General features: G+C 46.4%; 1 protein-coding gene across 1 annotated transcript in view; it reads left to right on the forward strand.

The window, feature by feature from the left end:
- The first annotated feature begins 4,246 nt into the window (after positions 1-4,246).
- Positions 4,247-23,974, forward strand: part of WIPI1 (WD repeat domain, phosphoinositide interacting 1) — a 31,483-nt gene continuing 11,755 nt past the window's right edge. Inside the window, exons 1-5 of the mRNA XM_028520642.2 lie at positions 4,247-4,453; positions 8,353-8,435; positions 9,768-9,937; positions 15,989-16,085; positions 23,836-23,933. Of these exons, the coding sequence (XP_028376443.1) occupies positions 4,374-4,453; positions 8,353-8,435; positions 9,768-9,937; positions 15,989-16,085; positions 23,836-23,933 (528 nt within the window). The 5' untranslated portion in view covers positions 4,247-4,373. The remainder of the gene's footprint in view (positions 4,454-8,352; positions 8,436-9,767; positions 9,938-15,988; positions 16,086-23,835; positions 23,934-23,974) is intronic.

Here is a 23,974-nt window from a genome sequence, read left to right on the forward strand (position 1 = left end):
CCTACGGGATTATGTCCTTTCCCAGAAATCACCCTACTGTCAACCTCCCCCTCCTACCCTGGAGCTGTCTGGCTGGCCCCTTGAGCTTCCCTCACCTGTCCCCCAGCCCCAAGACGTGCCTGTTCTGCACTGCCCCCAGGCCCTCCCTCTCTGTGCTCTTCTCTCCAAGTCCCACCATACTCTTGTCCATTATGGTTTGCCTCTCTTTCAGCATGAGTTCTGAGTGTTGAAAGACATCAGAAAAGCAAAAGGAGATTATTTCCTGTGACCTGATTTTATAAAAATAGATTTCATAAAAAGAAGACGAGGCCAGGAGTGGTGTTTGCTCACCTAGTACTTACTCTAATTATAGGCAGTTGGGTGTGTTGGGCAGCTGGGGCCTGAGGGTTGCATCAGACAGGATGTCTCATTCCCTGCTTCCCCTGTGAAGGCCCTGCTGGCTCCCCAGTCAACCTTTTCAAATCACAACCTGATTGTACAAATAGGAAGCCTTCCCATTCGCTGAAGTGGGGCTTCTGCAATTTCTTAGGCCAAGGGTGTCTGAGTTGCAGAGCCCAGCTTTACTCTCCCAAGATTTTGCTGACTTGCTGTTTCCCTGGGAAAATGGACATTTTGTCTGGGAAAAGACAGACAGTTAGGAATCTTCTATTGGAAAAAAGAGAAAAAGCTTTGTTCCCATTGCAGTAAAGTGTTGTGTTCACCGCCCGCTCCCCCAATATCTTTTGCTTCTGTTATTTAGCAGTGAAATTTCTGTTCCAAGAATGTGGAAGAATTAAGATGCCATACATATGCCCAACATTCAAATTAGGAGTTTCCACTCCCACAGAGGTACTAGAACAAAGACTAGGACTTAAAAAGTAAAACAAAACTCAGCCGGACATTAAGTGAATTCAGCACCTCTGAATTTATTTATAACATTTTCCTTGGCTTTTTCTGTGAATGAACATCCGGGAACGTTTCGTGAGGGTGGAGCCCCTCCAAGAGGCTTCTCCCCTTCAGCAGAGGCCACACCCTGGCCCTCCACGAACCACTTCCAGCCAGCTGATGTGTTCAGTTTGGCCACATGGTGGTGTTTTTCTTTTTTTAATAAGAATTGTCAACGTTTTAAATTTTTACATAAAACTATAGGTCTACATAAAATAAACATAGATGTATATAAATATAGTCATATACATTAAATCTAGATTTGTAGAAATAGAAATTTACATTAGAATATAGATTTCAGTACTGTCTTAGGAAGAAAAGCAAAGCAGATGAGGCGGTCCGGAGACGTTATTTCCACTCGGGGGGGTGGTGGATGGAGGACCAGGAGCCCAGTAGGAAACGCAGAGGGCGGATTATTGACAGGAAGGGTGGGGCTGGGGAGATGACCTGTTTTCTTCCATATCTACATCTCTAGACCGGAACCTCAACTCCAATGAACATTCAGTTCTGCTCCCTGAACAAGTCTGAAACTAAATGCCTCTTCCTGAACACCTGCCCAAGCACCTGAAAGCAACACAACAGGCTGCCCCTTTCCTAGCCATGGAATCTGCTTGAGCTCTCCCCTCTGCCTGCCTGCCACTCCCTCTTCCCCAACGCCACCCTGCCCTGGGGTTTATGCTCTCCAAACTCCACTGAGCACTGAGATAGCTACGGGCCACATGAGCACTTAAAATCTAACTAGTGTGAGTTGAGATATCCTGCCATTGAAAAAGACACACTGGATTTTAAATACTTATGCAGTAATAATAATTTAAACTAGTTGATTAATAATTTTATATTGATTACCTATTAAAATGATATTTTGACATAGTGGGTTAAATTTAAAAATATTAAATAAATTGATTTAACCATTCTTTTTACCCTTAAGAAAAGATTTTATTTATTTATTTTTAGAGAGCAGGGAAGAGACTGAGAAAAAGAGGGAGGGAAACATTGATCAGTTGCTCTCGGGGACCTGGTCGGCAACCTAGGTAAGTGCCCTAACCAGGAACGGAACCAGTGACCTTTCATTTGCAGGATGATGTCCAACCCACTAAGCCACACCAGTCAGGGCCTTTTTAGCTTTTTTTTTTTTTTTAAGATTGTATGTATTTATTTTTACAGAGAGGGGAAGGGAGGGAGAAAGAGAGGGAGAGAAACGTCAGTGTATGGTTTCCTCTTGTGTGCCCCCTACTGGGGACATGGCCTGCAATCCTGACTGGGATGTGCCCTGACTGGGAATCAAACTGATGACCCTTTGGTTGGCAGACTGGCACTCAATCCAGTGAGCCACACCAACCAGGGCCCTTTTTACACTTTTTAATGTGACTTCTAGAAAATGTAAAATTACATATGAAGTTCACATTAGTGATTGACATTATCTTTCTATTGGACAACACTATCTCAAAATATCTCTTGGTGTAGTGGTGCTAATTCTTGCTACATGGCAATCATATTACAATATATAAACGTATCAAAGCAACATGTTATATACCTTAAATTTATATGATGTTACGTGTCAAATATATTTCAATTAGAAAAGAATCCCAAGTTTGTCCTAACCTATGTGACCTTGCTGCCATCGAATAGCATAGTAGTCTCTCACATTCTTTCACTCCTAGAATTTCATGTTCATCTAGGCTCCTCCTCCCTCCCACTCCCCCCACCCCCCCCACCCCACACACACTTCTAATCTGTTTTGTACACCCTGGCTAAGTTTATCTGCCTAAAACACTGCTTTTATCATGAAACACTCCTGTTCAAAAACTAACACCAGCTCCCAATTCTACCCCATAAAGCCCAAACTCCTGGTAATAACAACTTCCACTTTAAAAATCTACTGGGCACTTCCTGTAATTGTCCCAGCAACCTAGCACCTAACAAGCCATACCCTTGGTATTCTAAATAGAATAGAAAGGACTGAAGCATTTGCCTGAGCTGGGAGGGAGGAGGAAAGCACCTTTGATCTGAGAGGTCACAAAGATGATGCAGTTAAGGAATCCATACAGAGCTCTCTTCACTTAGGATGTTGTACAACACCTCATAATCAACTAAAGAGCAACCACACACATTGTGGACCTATGAGATGAACTATTTTTACATCATCTGAGAGAAGAAACTTATATTTGCATTTCAAACCAAAACTAAAAACCCAACCGGAAAGTCTTAGGTCAAAACAGTGCTCTTCTCTCATCTATGTCCAAACTTATATACGTCACAAAATAGATAAATTTGAATTATAACAATTTGAAGTGCTGTGATATAACAATAATTAAAACACCATTTTATCTTAAAAGTTGAAAAACATGAATTAAAAATTCGTCAGGAATTAAATAAACCCAAAGCCAGCAGAGCTAATAGAGCTAATGATTCATAAACTGTGCCAGTAATTCTACATGGTAACATGTATTTAGCTTGCGAGTAGAGACCCTTTGTCATCTCAAATTACATGTTTTGAATTGTGTATTCAAGACATCATACCTTTCATAAAATACACCTATACACATAAAATCCTATACACATTTTCTTTCTTTCTTTTCTTTTCTTTTTTTTTAGCTACAGAGCAAAAAGGTTTTGTCAAATACTGTCTAACAGAGTTGTCTGGCGTATGGATCTTGAAATCAGACAAACCCACATTCTTATTGTTTAGCAGTTCCAGGCTTCAGTTACTGCTTCTTTAAATTGGGCATAAGTATCCTTTCCTCACAACGTTTTCTACGAATTCAACGAGTTAATACAGTGTTGGCATATAGTCATTCTCAACGGTAGTGCAATGGGCAAGATAACTTATCTGCCTGACCTTGGCATCCTCATTTTAGAAACGTTTTTCAAAGCAGCTTGATGACTCTACAAAAGGGTGAGGCTTTGGCGTCCAACGCTGTGTACTAAGCTCTGTACGTTTAATAGACGAAGAGTTACACACGACCGAGTATTGGGTGGGGTAGGATCCAGAGCACCTGCCTGTCCCCTTTGCGGCAGCCGCAACGCAGCTGCGACTGAACCCAGCAGGTCCCGCCCCAGCTGCACCCGGTCTCTTTTCTCCCTTCTCCCCAGCTGCTCTGGCAATGAAAACACCACCACGTGGCCTGCCGCCTCTGCATCACTAGCCTTTGCCCAATGGAGAGCCGCGTCTTGGAGTTGGGGGCGGGTTTCAAACGGGGCGGATCCGCCCACAGCCGTTGCCAATTGGTCAAGAGTGCGCCGCGGCAAGGGCTCGTGGCCAATAGCAGCCGGAACCGCGGCAACACCAGGAGGGGCGGGCCGAAGCAAGGAGGGGTGGAGCGAAGCGGAATCGGGGCGGGGCTAGGGAGAAGAGGGGCTGGCCACCCGGCCCCTAGAGCCGGCGCCAGCGGGCTGCTGAGGTGGCTGTCGCCCGCTCGGAACTGCGGCTTGCCCGGGTCGAGCCCCCGATGGAGGCCGAGGCCGCGGACGGCCCCGCGGGCGGGGTTGAAGCAGCGCTCAGCTGCTTCTCTTTCAACCAGGACTGCACGTAAGCGGCGGAGTCTGCCTGGCCGGGAAGTGGGGGACAGAAAGTGGCGGCCAGAGTTGGTGTCCTGTCCGCAACTTGTAGCAGCAGGCTCTGGCCTGTGCCCCAAGAGGCCGGCAGCGGGATGGCGGCGGCTGCCCCCGTCTGGTTTGGGTCTAGGCATCCATCTCCTCCGCCCTCCTCCTCCGCCAGCAGGGGATTTGGGTGCCCCCAGCCCTTCCTTGCTCAGGCCGAGAGCCAGGAGGGGCTGGTCGAGGGTAAACGGGGAAAGTCAGCTAGCAAAGTAGGGCTGAAGGAAGCTAAGGAATGGGGGCTGGGGGTGGTGACCGAAGTAGGGATCTGGGGAAGGAGGGGCAGAGGCCAAAACAAAGGAGATGGGAGGGGAGAGGCAGGTTGGAAGTTGACCCAAGGCGTGGTAGTTGGGGCCCAGGAAGCTGGGAGTCCAGGAAAAACTTTCCCATTTGTCCTTGAGCATCTCAACGTGGCATCTGGGCAGGGCCTCCGACAGAGGCAGCCTATCCCTGCGGGCAGGCCAGCCTCTGTCCCAGCCCCAGCGCTGGCATCTGGTCTGCTTCCTCTGGATGTCAGAAACCTTTCCGTTCATCTCCCCGCGTTTCCACACAGCCCACTCGGTGAGGCCGAACCGCCCTCTCCGAGCCCATGAGCCCAGTCTTGGCCCCAGGATGCTTTCCTCCAGGAGCATGAACCCCACTCTTGCTTTTTTAGTAGATTTTAAATGTTTCACCCTGATGGTCACGTTTGGACTTTGGCCAGAGAGCTGGGATTCCCTGGGCTGTGTTTCAGGCATCTGGAGGGTTCCGTCCTTTGGACGCAGACGTTTTCCTTCCCTCTTTTCGTGGAATTGTTAGACGCCAGCCCCAGGGACCCTCTGAAATAATCTCTTTGGAATGTACACCCAGTGCATCAGGCAGGGATGACCTCTTCCCGGTCTCCCACTTCTTGCTGTACCAGTTTCTGTTGTGTTCCTTGTTTGGAGTCAGTTTCAGGCTTGTGCTTTTGGCCTGTGACTGGGTTATGCTAATATTGAACATGCAGTGGGATAATTAAGGCCATCACTTACCGTAAGCAACTCTGGCTTCCATTCCCTTTGCGTTTCTGTTTAAATACACCCCATACCAAACAGTATGCCTTTGTTAAAAAAAAAAAAAAAAACAACTATGCATAATCGGGTAATCTGGTTACTGGACATCTTGGTTAGTTAGATGCGTGACTTTGAAGCTCTCCTCAACCACAACCCACAATAAGAAATATATATTACAACATCACCCAATACCCGTGTGCAAATAATACAGCTAAAAAGTGGTTCACAAAATGGTGTTGCCCTTATGATGGGCGATACCCTCTGGTATTTTTTTTTTAAGCCATTTGTGACTCACTGGCTTGTTTTTAGGATTCACTCACAGTTGAGACCCACAGTCTACAAAAATGACAGTCTAGATAAAATTCTGATGTTTTGTAAGAAACATTTTGCAAGAGGGGATGGCTGTTGAAATGTCTGGGTATTTTCCTTCCCAAATGAACATAGGTTAAGGAAGGGAGTTAGTTTGCTTATTAGTGAATGTTCTAATTTCTGCTTTGTAGCCTTGTTTATTAGATTATTTTAATCTTTATTCTAGTTCAGCCCAGGCTTTCATAGCAGTTGGATAAGAGTGTTATTTGCAAAACCGTAGGGTGCTGGGGAAGTTAATTTCCTTAGTCCCTACAGTTCGTTCTGTTTTCTTGGATGAAGGCTCTGCTGGGCAGCTCCGTCTCACCTATAAATAAAAGTTTTTGTCACAGTCAGTTGTTTTGAGCCACAGAGGGTATGACATTGAATTTTAAAATAAGTTAAGCCCCTTACCAAATACATTTAGGAGTATCAGTGTGACTTTTTCTTTAAGCATAGTCTGTGTGTAAGATCTAGTATTTCTGGAGAAGGGGGTGAAGACCACCCACCTTTACCAGTCTCTCTCACTCTCACATCGTGCTCGCCACTGTGCTAGACGCTTCGGGTACTTTTTTTTTCATTTGATTGGTGATGTGTGTTTATCCCAAACACTGTGCCCACGAGAAGTGAAGAGAATTTTCCTACAAAAAAAAAAAGCTTTATGGATAAAATAAGGTTTTTGTCTGAATTCCTTGACTTGGAGAATTTTGTAGCCATTGATTAATCATTTAAAACATACACAGTGACCGCACTGCCATTTTCTCATATGTAAAATTCATCTGTTCCAGGAGCAGGGCAGATGTTTGAAAATTATTTGAAACTTTCAGGTGTATTGGTTAATATTATAAGACTCTGGTTACAACATTCTTTTCATTACTTGCAAGTTTTAGAAACCTCCGTTTACAACTAAGCGCGCCTGCATGTGGAAAAGTTTATGTGAAAAGAATTCAGAACAGTAACTACAGAGTATACTTGGAAGGTTTTAAGATGCGGCTGGCTTGTCTTTCCAGTTGCTGCTTGTCATCAGTAAGGCTGTAGCCGCGGATGCCAAGGCGACCGCTTCTCCCAAGCCAAGGTCTAACACCAGTTTAGACAGTGGGCAGCCGGGAGGCCTGAGGAACCCGAGCCACTGCCTCCCTGATTACAAGTTGACTGTAGTCACTCATCCCCGTGTCCCAAGGAAGAACAAATGATTGGGTAGGAAACTATTCCAGGGGAAATCACGTGACCTTCTCTTTTTTAGGCGAGTGAAACAAGACCCGTGGCATCGGGCTTGTCGCAGGAAGCTGCTTATTTTAGTACATGCTTCTCGGTGCAGAGCAGATCCTGCCTTTCATGTATTTGTTTTACATGAGGAAGGTGGACTCATTTTCAGGTCCACTGAGGACCATGTTTAGGTCCCTTTCGGCTTGGACATCCACTTTCCCAGGATGGAAGTGCCCAGGATCAGACTGTCATTCTCAGTGTCTTCTGTGTCAGATTCCCTCCTTCACTCGGGAAGAAGCTGAAGGGGATTCCCAGCTGCTGAACAAAACAGACTCATGTGCTTTCATCCTGAGGCCAAAAAAAAACAAAAACAAAAACCTGGGTTCACACTCTATCGTTATCTATGGATTGAGAAGTGAAAAATTTAAAAAACAAAGATTTTTTTTTAGCCCCCGTTGTCCCAGATAAGTGTTTAGTTTTTGCTTTGTTGGTTGGTATAAATCAGCGTTCTCAACCCTGGCTGCATGCTAGAGCTCTTGAACTAAAACATAAATAAATTGATTAATTAAAAATGCAATGAATGAAAACAGGTCAGGTTTGAGGGAGAAGGGGCAGACAGTCATCAGTATGTTTGTGGTTGTTGTGAATTTCCCCAGTGAGTTTGGCGTCCACCCAGGGATGAGAGCTCCTGGTATAAAGTGTCTGGGAATGTTTCATGGAAAAAAAAATTAAAGGAAGCATCTATTAAGTTTTGCCTACTAATGACCTATTATGTCAACTAAGAACTTGTATTTCCTTTTAAGCCAAAAAAAAAAAAGGTCATCAAAGGAATAAAAAATGATTTACCTCTTGGTAAAGTACCTCTCAAGTAGCTAGGAGCCCCCTAATTGTGTTGGGAGTGGGAGCAATGGTGGATATCCCTAAGCATTCCGTTTTTCCTATTTCTGCTCAGCTGGAAAAACATGGTCTCTCGTAGATTTGACATTTCACTTGAAGACACAGCCCATGGACTGTCTCTCAGCCGTTGCACATTTTTCTGTGTAGTTGTCTTTGACCTTGTTCTTTTACCATGCCCACCCACCTGACAAGGTGTGCCTTGCCGGTTAGAAAGTTATCCAATATCCAAGCACCTGAGGATGTGTGTTTGTCTGTCCCCTGTGAAGCAAGAGGGAAAAGGGCTGTCTCTAGGCGGGTCTGAGTTGGAACACAGTACCTGTTGTCATTCCCGGGCTGTCATTCTCTCCCGCAGATCCCTAGCAATTGGAACCAAAGCTGGGTATAAGCTGTTTTCTTTGAGTTCTGTGGAGCAACTGGACCAAGTCCATGGAAGCAGTAAGTGCGTGCGTGTGTGTGTGTGTGTGTGTGTGTGTGTGTGAGACCTCAGGGACATCAGATCTTCCCTCCGGACTTTAACCCCTGGTGCTCCTGAGCTTTCTGCATTTCCCTCCCTTAGCCATCAAACTGGAGTCAGGATCTTTCAGATTGAAATACAAATCATTGTCTCCTCTTGCTTTCAAAAAACCATGACAAAGCACTTAGATGTAGTAATAGCTTAGGTAACATTTTATATTAAGAAATCCTTTGTTTGAAACCATATTGCTGATAACTTTTCATGTACACATATGAACAGTCATCGGTTTTTATAGTTGTCACACTAAGAGATCAGTTCAGATTTTACCCATTATATCGGTGCTATAAAATATTGGTAACATTCATTCAGTCGTGGAAGTGTGTTCTTTGCTCTAACAGAACAATACTATCCCGTTTATATAGTTCATATTGAAGGTGTTAGAGTACTTCTGGTGAATATTTTTTAAATTCCAGTTTAGAAATGTGATTCTGATTGTCCCAGGGTAAGCAATGGTTCACTCCGTCATAATAAGGAAGAATATACAGTCTTGGGATTTCCCGGAAAGAAAGTGATTTGGCAAATAGTATATTGGGCTCCTAATTTGTTTGTAGGATGTCATTTCTATTATGCCATTTTCATGAATATTTTGCTCTGTCTCTCTCCTGTGCTGCTCCCTACTGGACTTGCCCAAGAGCAAGAAAGGCATGAAAAGAACGTTCTCCACTTACCGGTGCTCAGGAGGCTTGCGAATGTACTTTCTTCCAGCATGCAGAAGTGCTTCCCCGGTCATAAGACAAAGTCTAGATTGTTTACAACGGGAAAGGGATTCCAGACAGGGCCCTGGAGTGCAGCACGACAGGGAAGGAGTCCAGACTTTTCTGTGTTACTGCCCCCCATGGCGCTCCACATCTTAGCAGCAGAGACCAAAAGAATCCTGAAAGCAGACGCTGTGACAGAGTAGTGATTTCTCTGAAACCTCTCAATGAGAAAAGGGTAGATGGAGATGGCCCAAACCCCTCAAATATGTTTCCTAGAACAAGCAGTGGCATCGGAGGGCCCTGGAGTAGGAGCTTGGGAAATCCTGACTTGTGTCTGGTCACTGGTATTTTCTTTAGATATTTGTTAGGGCGTTGGAACTGTTACATTTGGAAATGGTTAAAGCTTCACCATGAGGAAAAATCATTGCAAATGCGTGCTGATGGCGGGTGCCCAGTCAGCAGGACCCAGAGAACGCTGGGCACCTGGCCTAGTCGGGGGGGGGGGGGGGGGCGGGGCACTGAAACCCAGGTACCTTCCACCGCCCTCCCTTCCAGACGAAATCCCAGATGTCTACATCGTGGAGCGCCTCTTCTCCAGCAGCCTGGTGGTGGTGGTCAGCCGCACGAAGCCGCGGCAGATGAACGTCTATCACTTCAAGAAAGGCACCGAGATCTGTAACTACAGCTATTCCAACAACATCTTGTCCATCAGGCTGAACCGGCAGGTAAGTGGGGGAGATCCATCCAGAGCGCAAGGCTTCTGCTCATTGGGACCAAAGAGAGAGATGGATATCTTTCAAGATGAATGTTCCTAGAACAAGCATCAAACTCTAAAGGGGATTTTCACACTCAGGCCTCACTTTAGGAGGCTACTGTAAAGAGAGTCGACTCCATGCGTGTGTTTCCGTGGTGGGTCCTCCCTGGTCCTTCTGCCTCTTGTTCTCTCTCGGATGTGGGCCAGTGGCCCGGTGAACCCTCCCCCGGATGCAGGCTGGCCGGACCGCAGGCTCTGAAACTCTCGCCTGAGCTACTGCAGGGACACCTTCAACAGAGGGATGCCTGTGTGGTTCGGGCCCCTGGTGGTGGCACTCGCTGCAGATCGGTGGCAGTGCCTCTCAGAACAAAGCTCCTGAGGATTAAGCGCAGTCCTCCTGGGTGGTTCTGGAGCCGGTCAGTGAAAGGGCCCAGCGGGCCAGGTCCTGGGTCTCAGGCTTCCACTTCCACCCAGCAAACACTTGAAGATTGTTCTCGTAGTGCTTTCTTTGTTGAAGGAAGGATTATTCTTATCTCAAATACGCCGCACCTTCTCTTGAAAAATATCAGGCCTTGTGAAATAAGTGTTTGAGTTACTAGCAGAGTTTCCGTTGAATTACTAGATTTTAAATCCTGTGAGGACAGCAGGGGTGCATCTGTTTTGTTCACTGTTGTAAGACCTGGTAGAAGAATGCTCCGTGAATATCTGTTTCCTGGCCGCCTGTTAAATAGACAAACAGATAGATTCTCTGCAGGAGCACGCGGTTCTGTCTGTTCCAGTAAATATTCCCAGGATGGTGGAGGTCATCGCATTCACTGAGGACAATGTTTTCTTCTGTCTTTGTACCTAAACTATTAAATGATGATTAATTTTTTAAAAACAAATAAGACACAGTGCTTTCTTAAGGTATGGTAAGGAACAGATTGTTTCTTGGAGTTGATCAAATATTTTGAGTGAATATCCAGTTAAGCCTGTATAAAGCAGAGAATAGCCTGAGAAATAGGATATGGCAGGGTGGGGGAAGCTTTAAGCAAAGAGAAGATGGAGTGAAAAAGAATAAAATAAACCCAGGTTCTTAGAAAGGGAGGAAAAGGCAGTTTGAGAGTTTTTAGTTTGAAGGATTCCAAGCACAATCCTTGGCTCCAGGGCTCCCTCTGACTTCCGTGGGGAGCATGTCAAATCTCGTTGCAGAACTATGTCTTTATCTTTGCATGTAGCAGTATCCAGTATAGGAACAGTATCTGTCCCTTCTGGTAGCTGATTGTCTCTTTAAGACTGATTGTTCAGGCAAATATCCTTTGGAGGTCAGAACCCTCAAATAGTACCTATGGCATTTATTTGTGTAACTTCTGTCTTACTCTCACTCTGATATTTTCTTTAGCAAATGGGACAAGACAGGATTATTCTAGTGTCCAAGCCTGTAAACCTTTAGCTGGCACTGTGGTGTAACACTCACTGTAACACTCACTAGCTTTAAGCCCCCCCCCCCCCCACATCTTCCAAAGGACAGTGATGCACCCAGGGCTCCTTGGCTGTTCAGGGCCAAGCTAATGGGAACCCACGTTGAACAGGTCTCTCTTCCTTTGACATTTCTGCTCCTACGAAGATGATTTGGAACAGGCCTGGGAAATGTTTGGGGTTTGCTTGTGTCTTAAAACAAAACAGGTTTGGGTCTCAACACCTTCTGCTTTAGGAAAGTCCTGCAGCCCCTCCCTGCCACGTGGTGGGGGGCGGGCATCCCTCAAATATACAGAAAGGAAGACTCTTTGGTAATTGTGATATTTTGCATCTTTAGTTGATGTGATTCCCCTGGTGCTTAATTGAGGAAATGTGTTCAGTGGAATAAAGACAGTCAACCAGGGACTTTTCGATACGCAGCTTTTGCAGGTCTCTGGTCCTCTGCTGTCACCCTCCGTGCGGATGACAGGGGCCCCTCGGAACAGGTGTGGCATCTACAGCCGGCCTCTGAAGCTAAGTCTCCGTCTGTGGTGCTAGAGGGCAGACGCTGTAAATATTTTTTAATTGATAAAAGGAATTATTAAGTGACAAAACTTAGGAAAGTCGACAAGAGCCAAAGGGACGGGGATGAGCTGCGTTGAAGGCCAGCAGCCCCTGGTTCTGCTGAGACTGAGGAGTTACTGTCAGACCAAGCCAGTGAGCAGGGCCCTGCCCATCCCGGAAGCGTGCTGTCACGTGAACCGAAGACAAAGTACCTCCTCTTTCCCTCTGAATGCTCTGTGTTTTCCTGCTGCTTAATTCTTGACTGCAGCCAACATGGAGGCAGCCTGAAATTTGGCCAGAAGGGCCCCAGAGCTGCGGAGAAAATACCAGGACGAGGTCAGACAAGCTAGCAGTAGGTGTTGATTCTGCAAGTGTTGGCCCCAGTAGGCTGGGGATTGGGTGCGGGGCTGGAAGGGGCTAGGAGAGAAGATCAGAAACCTAAGAACATAACAAGCATAGAGTAATAAGAGTCCAATCACAGTAAGTGCTGACAAAGGGCAAAGGGATCGAGTCAACCAGAGAATGTGTGTTCTGTGGAGAAACACTAATTTGTCATCAGTTTTGAGACCCAGTTAGAATTTTGCTGCTCCTTAGCACCCAGCCGCAGACCTGTGGCCACAGTGCCTTAATTAAGATATTTACATTTTATTTTTCTGCTTGGTTCAAGTGTCAATGTCTGTTGTTCTGAGCTTTGAGGAGTCTTGCTGGGAAACAATGGAGCAGGCTTTTCCTAGGAGGAAAGCCTGCTGCTCTTTTGCAGTGTTTTAGGTGCCTGCCTTCCCAAGTGTTGTTCCCTGGGATGAAAGGGTCTGGCCCGAGAACAGTGGTTCTTAAACACAGGTTGCGTCAGAATCACCTGGGGCACTTGGTGAACCACCTCCCAAACCAGAATCTCTGGGGAGAGTCCAGCCCATGCCCCTTGGGTGCTCGGATTCGCATCCAAGTCTGAGAACCACCAGCCTCGAGGGCGGTCGAGTCAGGCATGTGCGGGGGCAGGAGGCAGCTTTTCAAAGTGAGGCCAGAGATCCTGGGCCCCACATTCCTCCCCAGCAGCTCCCCCAGCACCCGACACCTGTGTACCCACACTGAGGGGTGCACCCTGTTCCCTTACACGTGCAGCACGTTAGCCCCGTGGCCTGTCCCGCCTGGTGGAGTGTGCCGCCATTGGGGAGAGCCTCCAAACCGGACAAGTCTCACTGAAGAGGAAGAGAAGGGTCTCCCAGCCCTGGGGAGGGCGACCCCCAGGGAGAGGAGCCGAGCACTCGAGGGGGACGGCGTGTTCACGCGAGGGCTGAAGGGCTTCTCCATGTTTTCTGCCAGGGAGGGGGAATGTGCACAAAGGTAGATCTGGGGGAGAGTCTAGTGAGATTAAACTCTGACCATTCACTGAAGAGGGGTTAAACAGAAGGTTGGGAGATCCAGGGAGAGCAAAGAAACCCACCTGTGTACAACGGGGAGACTTGTGATGAACATTGAAAGGCAGCAGGAAAACACAGAGCATTTCACCACTCTCATGCAACATAGTACTGGAAGTCCTAGCCACAGCAATCAGACAAGGAGTAAAAGGCATCCAAATTGGAAAGGAAGAAGAAAGGCTGTCATTATTTGCAGATGACGTGATACTATATAGAGAGAACCCTAAAGATTCCACCAAAAAACTACTACAACTGATCAATGAATTCAGTAAAGTAGTAGGATACAAAATAAATATCCAGAACCCAGTTATATTTTTGTACACCAATAGAACTATCAGAGAGGGAAACTAAGAAAACGATCCCATTTACAATTGCATCAAAAAATGCCTGGGAATAAATTTAACCAAGGATAAAAGACCTGTACTTAGAAAATTATAAGACACTGAAGCAAGAAATTGAAGAAGATACAAATATGTGGAAGCACATACCATTTCATAGATAGGAAGAATGAACTTTAAGATGTCCATACATTGTATATGTTACTCAAAGCAATCTATAGATTCAGTGCAATTCCTATTAAAATACCAATAATATATTTCACAGACTAGAACAAATATTCCAAAAATGTATATGGAATCACAAAAGGCCCCAAATAGCCATAAACAATCTTGAGAAAGACTAACAAAGTTGGGGGAGTAACACAACCTGATATCAAACTATCCTATCAGCCCATGGTAATCAAATTAGCACAGCACTGGCATAAAAACAGACATGTAGATCAATAGAACAAAACAGAGAACCCAGAAATAAATCCATGCCTTTATGGTCAATTAATATTTGACAAAGGAGACAAGGACATACAGTGGGGTAAAGACAGTCTATTCAATAAATGGTTTGGGGAAAATTGGGCAGATAGGTGCAAAACTAGACCACTTTCTTACACTATACACAAGAATAAACTCAAAATTAATTAAAGACTTAAATGTTAGACTCAAACTCATAAAAATCCTAGAAGAAAACATAGGTAGTAAAATCTCGGACATTTCTCATAGCAATATTTTTTCTGATATGTCTCCTCAGGGAAGGGAAACAGGAGAAAAATAAACAAATGGGACATCAAACTAAAAAGATTTCTCAAACCAAAGGAAGCCATCAACAAAATGAAAAGACAGTCCACTGAATGGGTGAACATATTTGCCAATGATACATCTGATAAGGGGTTAATATCCAAAATTTATAAAGAACTTATGAAACACTAAAACAAACAAACAATCCAATTAAAAAATGAGCAGAGGACCCAAATAGACACTATTCCAAAGAGGACATACAGATGGCCAATAGATACATGAAGAGATGCTCATTATCACTAGTCATCAGAGAGATGCAAATTAAAACCACAATGAGATATCACCTCACACCTGTCAGAATGGCGGTCATCAACAAACAACAAGTGTTGGCGAGGATGTGGAGAAAGGGGACCCTCGTGCACTGTTGGTGGGAATGCAGACTGGTGCAGCCACTGTGGAAAGCAGTATGGTGTTACCTCAAAAAATTAAAAATGGAACTCCCTTTTGACCCAGCAATTCCACTTCTAGGATCATATCTGAAGAGACCCAAAACACTAATTTGAAAGAATGTACACACCCCTGTGTTCACTGCAGCATTATTTAGAACAGCCAAGATTTGAAACAACCAAAGTGTCCATCAGTAGATGAGTGGATAAAAAAGCTGTGGTACATTTACACAATAGAATACTACTTGGGTGCAAAAAAGAAGGAAATCTTACCTTTTGCTACAGTGTAGATGGACCTGAGAGCATTAAGCTAGGTGAAATAAGCCAGTCAGAGAAATACAAATACCATATGATTTCACTCATGTGGAATATAATGAACAAAATAACAAACAAAATAGAAAGAGACTCATAGATAGAGAACAGACAGCTGTCAGAGGGGAGGGTTGCAGGGCTGGGTGAAAAGTGAAGGGATTAAGCAAAAATTTAAAAAACAACCTCAGACACAGACAACAGTATGGTGATTACCAGAAGGAAAGGAGGGTGGGGGGAGATGGGAGAGGGTGAAGGGGGATAAATGATGATGGAAGGAGACCTGACTTGGAGTGATGAACACACAGTACAGTGTACAAATGATTTGTTATAGAATTGTACACCAAAACCTATATAATATTATTAACTGATGTCACCCCAATAAATTGAATTTTAAAAAGAGGAGCCTGTCTGATGGACACAGGAACCCAAAAGCTTACCCCAAATTGTCCCAAACAGCAAAGGGAGTCTCTGGTGAGGAAGTGTTCAGAAATCCCCATTCTAAGGGAGGGGCAAGTACAAGGATGGGAGGGAGGGAGGGAAAGAAATCTCAATTTCTAAGTGAAATTTCTAAAGGTTTAGTATTTTAAGTTTCTGTTCAGGTGGCTAATGATGTACGTGGGGTGTGCACGTATGCATACATCATCCTCAAATCCATCATCCAACTTTTTCCTCTCAGGCTTAGAGTCCGGTTAGGACGTAGAGGAAAGATGAGTGATTTTGATTTGCTCGGTCCCTTTTGGCGGAACCAATCCAGTAGACTGACGGGTTTGTGTGGTTACAGAGGCTGCTGGTGTGCCTGGAGGAGTCCATTTACATTCACAACATTAAGGACATGAAGCTGTTGAAGACCATCCTGGATATCCCTGCAAACCCAACAGGTGAGCTTCCCAAATGAGGCCGGTGCCCCCCTCGCCTCACGACCAGGTGCTCCTTTCACAAGCTGCATGTCCAGCTGTCTTGCGAACCCGAAGCAGTGTTTCTGCTCTGTAAGTCTTCCTGGTGTTTACCTCGAGGCTGAGTTTTAACGGTGGCAGGTTCAAGAACGTTCAGGTTGCATGTCCTGCAAGAAGAGGCGATGTGGCCACCATGGCCGCCAGACAGAAACTCCTTTCATCTGGGACCCGTTCTCAGCAAACGTGTCAAGGCATTTAAGGTAGATGCGTGGGAGATTTCATGCCTCTGATACTGAGTGTTTACTCCTAATTATTTTCTGTGGTTGCTCAGGACAGTGTAGGTGTAACAATTAAAAGCAGGTTTTGACTTGGTGTGTCTACGTGACTAGGAGAAAGACAAGCTGAATATTAAGACAAGCTGAAAGACAAACTGTAAAGAATACATTCTATTACACCTGGCTGGTGTGGCTCAGTGGATTGAGTTCTGGCCTGTGAACCAAAGGGTCGCTGGTTCGATTCCCAGTCAGGGGCACATGCCTGGGTTGTGGGCCAGGCCCCCAGTAGTGGGTGCATGAGAGGCAACCACTCCTTGATGTTTCTCTCCCTCTCTTTCTCTCTCCCTTCCCCTCTCTCTAAAAATAAATAAATAAAATCTTTTTACAAATTTTAAAAAAGAATGCATTCTATTACACTGCAAAGAAATCTCCACTTGGGTGACCTTCTAGACTCGTGGACTTCACAAACTTCTCAGGATGGAACACTGCTGAATAAGTCTCCCAGCTAAGAATGGAAATAGTTTGGATTTGCTAGATTGAAACAGCAGATGATAACATTTTAGGAAGTCGCCGAGTGAGGAGTAAACGAGAGACAGGTCCTTTACCGGGTGGCAGGGCGGGGAGGCCACGTGAGAACAATTTGTGTACCTCATGCTTCAGTTACTACGCGTAAACTGTATTCTCATGTAGGGTCATGAAGGGGCTGCTTCCGTGTACTGTAGTGTCCCAACCCTCTGTCACTGAATTTCAAGGGCTGCTTGAACCAACCCAAGATACGTAGACTCTGAGCCTCAGTTTCCTTCTCTGTAAAATGGGGTCATGATGCCCATCTCACAGGGTCGGCGGAGAATGAAGCGGGGTCACGTTTGTGAAAGCGGCCAGCCCACACACAGCCTGCCTTGCGGTACACACGTCTCCTTGCCTCCTTGCCTCCTCTCCTCCACTTCATCTCCTCGCCACACGCGGCCCTGTACTGCTGTCAGTGCTGAAAAATCTTAGCCTTGACGAAATATTTTTAAAAGAACAAAGCCGTGGAGGCCATTCTAAAGTTCTGTGAAATGGCTTTAAAGCCTATTTCACAAACTGGAGACTGGTAAGTGCAGGAGCTGTGGGGGTTAAGGGTGATGTTTTAGGAATGAGAGGCTGAACTCATCTGCAAGAGTAATTACTGAAGACATACTGTGTGCCCGGGACCGCACTAGGTCCTGTCAGGTACCTACAGGCCGATCACACACCAGGAACCCCACGTCCAGCCACACTATTCCCAGAGCCCATCTGCTCCGTGTGACACCCAGGGGCAGGAAAGTAGGGGCAGGACCCAGGGTGTGATGGGTGCGGGCAGCCGCAGGAAGATGGGCTCTCTGGTCTGGCAGGAGAGATGAGTGGAGTCTGAGCAGAGCTCCCAGAAGCCATGGGCCTGGACTGTGGCAGATTTTGGCAGGGGACAGTCAGGGGGACAGAAAGCTCCAAGCTGTGCGTGGCTCTCTGTATCTTTGAAGAAAGGGCCACTGGGCGCAGTTAGTGGCATCTCTAGTGCAGGGACCCATGGGCTGCCTGGCGGTGGGTTTCCCTCCCCCGCCCCGCCCCGCCCTGCACTGTCACTCTCGGGCTGCCCAGGCCAGGGGACCATGCGGCCTGCCCTCAGGCCAGGCCGTTCCTCCTGCAAAAACAAAGTTTTTCATTTTTAGCAAATATAGCTGTTTTTCTTAGCTCAAAAACTCATTGGTTACCTTAGTTATTTCAGTTTAAACAGAGGAAAAAGTTTTTGGAAGTTAGGGGCTATTTTGAAAGAACGTGTATTTGTAAACGAATAATTCTGTCTCAAGAAAAATTAGAAACAATGGTAGGCGTTTTCTCTGTTGCAGAGAAACATTATGAGTAGATTCAGGGACAGATTTAGCATTTCCTTCTGAAAGACCAGGGTCGGGTTGAGAGAACAAAGGTGTGTCTTATTATACCTGAGCCATCCTTTGGAGAGAATGTCCAGGAGTTTTTCACATCCTGAAATTTATAATTATCATCTCCGCAACCACTGAGTTCCCTTTCTACTTCAGTAAAATGGAGATGACATTTTTCGCCCCCCAGAACCGTGGGGAGGACTAACTGAGGGCCTGGAGTGACAGCCAAGGCGTGTCTGCTCCGCACTCGCAGGCGGCCAGCCAGGCTCATGCACTGGCCCGGCGCCAGCTGGTGGGCAGCCCGACAGCAGCCACAGCTGCACTCCAGGGATGTGACCGGCTCCTCACCCAAGAGCCTCCAGCTGCCTCTGCACTGTCAAAACCATGACCATAAAACCCTGAGGCCAGGGGTCTCCTTTATTTGTTCCTGTTCTCTAATATATTTTCTGAACAACAGTAAGGATGGAAACTCTGGCTTTGATTTTGTAAGCCCTTAATGAGTACACAAGGGAGACAGAATCACTGGTCTCACTGTCCCGAGCACACAAACTCTGTGTGTGCTGTGCCCGCGTGACCTACAGAGAAGTGATATATACGGAGTTCTCCCGCTGCCTTGCGCCCAGTATCCAACGTGGCTGTAAATTTCCTTCCTCTCTGTCTCTGTTTGTGCCATGCCTGTTCCTGTTGTGTCAAAGATTGCAGGCTGTTTCCTCTGAAGAGTTAGGCCAGACGGGACGCGAAGCTAATTTCCTGCTAGCGCAGCAGTCTGTGCGCTGAGCAGTGGAAGGCAGAAACTTCCGTGCGGGCTCTGCCAGCTGTGGGACCGGGCGTGCCACGGAGCCCGCCGCCTTTCACGGAGGATGGGGGGGCGGCGGGGGAGGGGGGGTCTGTGCCGCACGTGAGCGTATGTCACAGAACAAAGGAGCGGTTTATTGTCCCGTGAGAGCTCTTTGAGGACCGGCCGTGCAGGTGGGGAAACGACTCTCATTTGCAGAGGCATAGTGCAGTTGCAAGCACGGAGATTCCTTTCTATTTTTGAAAATTGGAGAGCATATTCCGAGCCGTGAACCAGCCCAGAGGGGACGGCATATAATAAATCACTGTTAACTTGCTTTAAGTTTGACATGTCATACTCTGAATACCAAGATGACAATGACTTAGAATCACAGGACTTCCTTCTCGTGCAGCTGCCAGGACCGTTGGTTCTTTGGTGGATAGCGGGGCTGCCTGTCCCAGCTGCAGGGGAGTTACAGCCAAATGACTTCAGTGAAATTGTTGTTGACAATGATTTATGAAAATGTGTGTCAAATCTCCAACGAGTCCAAAAGCCACATCAAAACCAAGTTCCTACGGAAGGAAATGTGCTCAAATATTGAGAATAGTGGAAAGTCTCCAGGTTTTAGAATGATGGGTGATTTTTTTTTTCTCTTCATGTTCTCTAGACTCTTGAAATTATTTACATTATCACTTTTCTGTTATAAAATAAAATTGAAGAACCCCGGCCAGTGTGGCTCAGTGGTTGGGGCATCGTCCTGTAAACCAGAAGGTCGCAGGTTCAGTTCCCCGTCAGGGCACGTGCCTGGGTTGCAGGTTTGGTCCCCATTAGGGGTGTGTACAACAGGCAACCAGTTGATGTTTTTCTCTCACACAGATGTTCTCTCCTTCTCCCTCCCTTCCCCTCTCTCTAAAATAACATGTCCTCAGGTGAAAATAAGAAAGTAAAAAAATAAAATACTATCAAAGAAAAAGCTCGTTTTCTCCCATAAAAGGCTTTGTGTGGCACCTGTGACAGAAACAGAAGGCTCTTCCTGCTTCCCTTGGGGGCTTTGAAAGAACTAAATGGCATTCTTAGAGCTGGCTGGGTTTGTCTGAGAATCAGACTCTAGGGGATGGAAGGAACTCATGTTAAACGTTTCTTGGCACCTGTGTTAAGCCTGCGAGCGTCGGTGTGCAGGACCCCGCGGCGACATTCAGATGGCGGAGGTGCGAGCCCAGAGTCTAATGACTGTCCAGTAAGTGGCCGCATGTTGGCGTCCACCTGCCTTAGACACTCCCCACTGCCCCTTTCTCGTTAGACTCTAGGGTCATCTCTTCTCCGCTAGGGATTACAGAAAGTTCCATGTTAGCTAGAGGAGTGGAAGCCTTCCTTTCTGAGATATTTACCTTTTAACACAGAACTCTGAAGGGCACCTCAGACCTGCCGGGAGGGGCTTTACCAACAAGACGAGAAATAGCAAGTGGTGTTGAGGATGCGGAGAAAAGGGGGCGCTTGTGCCCTGTTGGTAAGAATGTACACTGGTGCAGCCGCTAGAAAAGAGAGTCAGAGGTTCCTCAGAAAACTTAAAATAAAATGACCCCATGATCCAGCTACTCCACATCTGGAACTATATCCAAAGAAAACGCAATCACACTCCCAGAGAGAGAGCCGCGCCCCCATGTCCGTGGCGGGCATTGCTCAGGATGGGCAGGATGCGGAAACAGCCCGAGCGTCCCGCGGTGGGCGGGTGGGTAAAGAAAACGTGGGCTGGGTGCACCATGGGACACGCTCAGCCATAAGAGGAATGAAATAGTGCCCTGGCAACAATGCAGGTGGACCTTGAGGGCATTCTGCTGCGTGAAATATGTCAGACAGAGGACACATATCGCAAATACTGTTATGATCTCTTAGATGTGGAATTTTTAAAAAGTGAGATCACAGACACAAAGAACAGATCCGTGGTTGCCAGAGGAGGGAAGTAGGGGCTGGGCAGAATGGGCGAAGGCGGTCAGAAGGTACAGACTGCCGGGTGTAAAGCAAGTATGTCCCGAGAAGGTCATGGGCAGCGTGGTGATTCTATGTCTTGCGTAACTGACAGTTGCTAAGAGATTAAGTCTTTAAAGTTCTGCTCACAAGAAAAAAAAATCTAACTAGGTATGGTGATAGATGTTTACTAGACTTATCTGTGATGAGTACTTCACAATTCATACAAATATTGAATCATTATGTGGTACGCATGAAACTAATGGGCCATGTGTCAGTCATACCTCAATTAAACAAACCAACCAACCTCTACAAGGCAATTGAAACTATTTGTTCAAACGTTCTGCTCCAAGACTTCCCAGCATCCCCTGCCACAAATTGGGGCCCTGCCCGTATTTTCAGACAGAGGAAGTAAATAAAGACTTGGCATCTTGGAGTGTCAAAGCTGGAAAGAACGCTAGATTACTGAAGTCCCCTCATTTCACAAATAGAAAACAGGCCTGAAAGGGCCACCAGGAACTCAGCCTGTTACGCAGTAGGTGGCAGACCTGGGTCTTGAACTCATGTCCTCAGCCTGGCTCTGCCAGATATTCTTAAAACACTGCCAATTTTTTTTTAACAGCTTTGTTGAGATACAACTGACATGCCATTTAAAGTACACAATTCAGTAGCTTTCAGTATATTCAGAGAGTTGTGTGACCACCACCACAATCAATTTTAGAACATTTCATCACCCTCCCCCAAAATGCCATATATCTGAGCCACCCGCTGCCCCATAACTTCAGGCCCGAGCACCCTAATCTACTTTCTGTCTCTCTAGATTTATCTATTCGGGACATTTCCTAGTAGTGGAATCATACAACATGGGATCTTTTGCGACAGCCTTCTTTCACTAAGCATGTTTTCAATGTTCATCCATACTGTATTATACGTCGGTACTTCATTCCTCTGTAGTATCTCATAATCCACCTAAGGACAGACCACGTTTTATCTACCTGTGCATTGGTTGGTAGATGTTTGGGTTCTTTCTACTTTTTGACTGTTATGAATAATGCTTCTGTGAACATTTACATACAAGTTTCCCTGTGGCTGTATGCTTTAATTTCCCTTGGGAGCACACCTAGGAGTGGGGTTCAGGGTGACATGGTGACTCTGTGTCGAGCCCTCGGAGGAACCGCGGGCTGCTTTCTGAGCCCTGCCCCACATTACGCTCCCAGCAGCAGTGATCAGGGTTCCAATTACCCACCTTCTTGATAATAGCTGTCCTAGGGGGTGTGAAGCAGAGTTAATCAAAACCACAGTGAGGTTTTGATTAACTCTGCTGTTTTTAAACTCAGAAACCTTCAGTACTTACTGGCCGCATTTACAAGAACTTAACACTTCGGTCTGGTTCTCAAGCCCTTCTCTGGTCGCCACATTTGGTCTTAACCTCCTTTCTGCTAACCACCCCTGTGGGGACCCACATGCCAGCCCTCCCTCCCCAGTTGCACAAGACCAGCGTTCCTTCTGCTGGGCTAGCTGTTCTTGAAACTACATTCTGGATCGCAAAGAACCCCGATGAGATGGGCAATTGGGCCTCCCAGGGTAAAACTGGGAAGGTACGAGTGGTGTCTTGTAAGGCTGGGGCCAAGAGTGACCTTGTGCACAAGGAGGCCACAGGCAGCCAGAGCGTGCAGGTGAGGGAGCCAGGCACCATCTCGGCCCTCCCACAGTTCCTGGCTGTGTCCTTGGCAAAGCCAGGGCAGGAGATAGGGCCTTGGTTCCAGTTTTCAGCATTTGATTCTTCCCCCTCTGCTCTCCTCCGCAGCAGGTTAGTAGGATGCATTTGAGCCTGATCTGAGGTTTTCCTTGTACTTGTATAAGAAACCCATTTAGCATACTAACTAGTAAAAATGTCAGTTAACCTATTTTATTTAAAAAGATGTTTCTCTTGCCTGGTCTCGGAGATCCTCTTCTGATCGTGCTTTTGGTTCTGGCAGTTTCTTGAATTCACATTTATCATCTACACCTCTCTCAGTCTAAACCTGTGTTGTGAGAAGCCTTGCACTGAAATGCTGTCAGAGTCAACCATAATTGAAAATAAAAGATTATTTAAAGTAAAAAATGCTATTAGCATTCCCTACACACACATACACCTCGAACCCCCTTGTAAACCGAAATGGCTTATGTTGGTTTGACGGTTCGACTGGCTGTTTACTCTTCCAGAATATTGTTGAAATGTCGTCAGTACAAAATGCCCTTCCTTTCCCTTGTTTCAGCGGCAGACACACCACCTCCACCGCAGGTGCGGTCCTCAGGTGAACCTCCACCTCTGGGGCGCCCGGCTCCCTTAGCAAGGCAGCACATTTGGTTCCAAAACGAGCCACTTCTAACTAGGTCCTGTCCCTCCCCACCCCCCATTCCCCCACTTGAAATGACTGGCTGACTGTATTTAATCACCTGCAGGAAAGCTAGCACATTCTGCCCTTTTGCAGTGGGCAGTCTTATTTCAGTTATGAGTAAATTCTCTTGTGGGCCTAGACGGTAATGGAATAGGAGGAGAAGTCGAAGTGGTTTCAGAGCCCTGGCGTAAAATGTGAAGAAAAACATTTTAAGTAATCTAAATCCTGTAGCCAGGGGGAGGACATGCCAGCGTCAAACTGGAGGTCTTCCACTGGGAATTGACTGTATTGGATGAGATTAGAATCATCATCAACTGGAAGTCAATGCCTGCAGAGCCATTCCCTCCCTCACCAGGAGGGGGCGCTGTAGGCGCACTGTTTTCAGGTGCCCTTTCTGGGTTAGGTTCGCTGGCTTTTCATCAGCTGTTTATTCTCTGCCAGGTCTGTGTGCCCTCTCTATCAACCATTCCAATTCTTACGTGGCCTATCCTGGAAGCCTGACTACAGGCGAGATCGTGCTTTACGACGGACACTCCTTGGTAAGTTGATAGTGACCTGGGAGGACCCAGCTCACCTGCTT

The sequence above is a fragment of the Phyllostomus discolor genome, chromosome 8 (genome assembly GCF_004126475.2).
Source record: "Phyllostomus discolor isolate MPI-MPIP mPhyDis1 chromosome 8, mPhyDis1.pri.v3, whole genome shotgun sequence".
Taxonomy (NCBI): Eukaryota; Metazoa; Chordata; class Mammalia; order Chiroptera; family Phyllostomidae; genus Phyllostomus; species Phyllostomus discolor.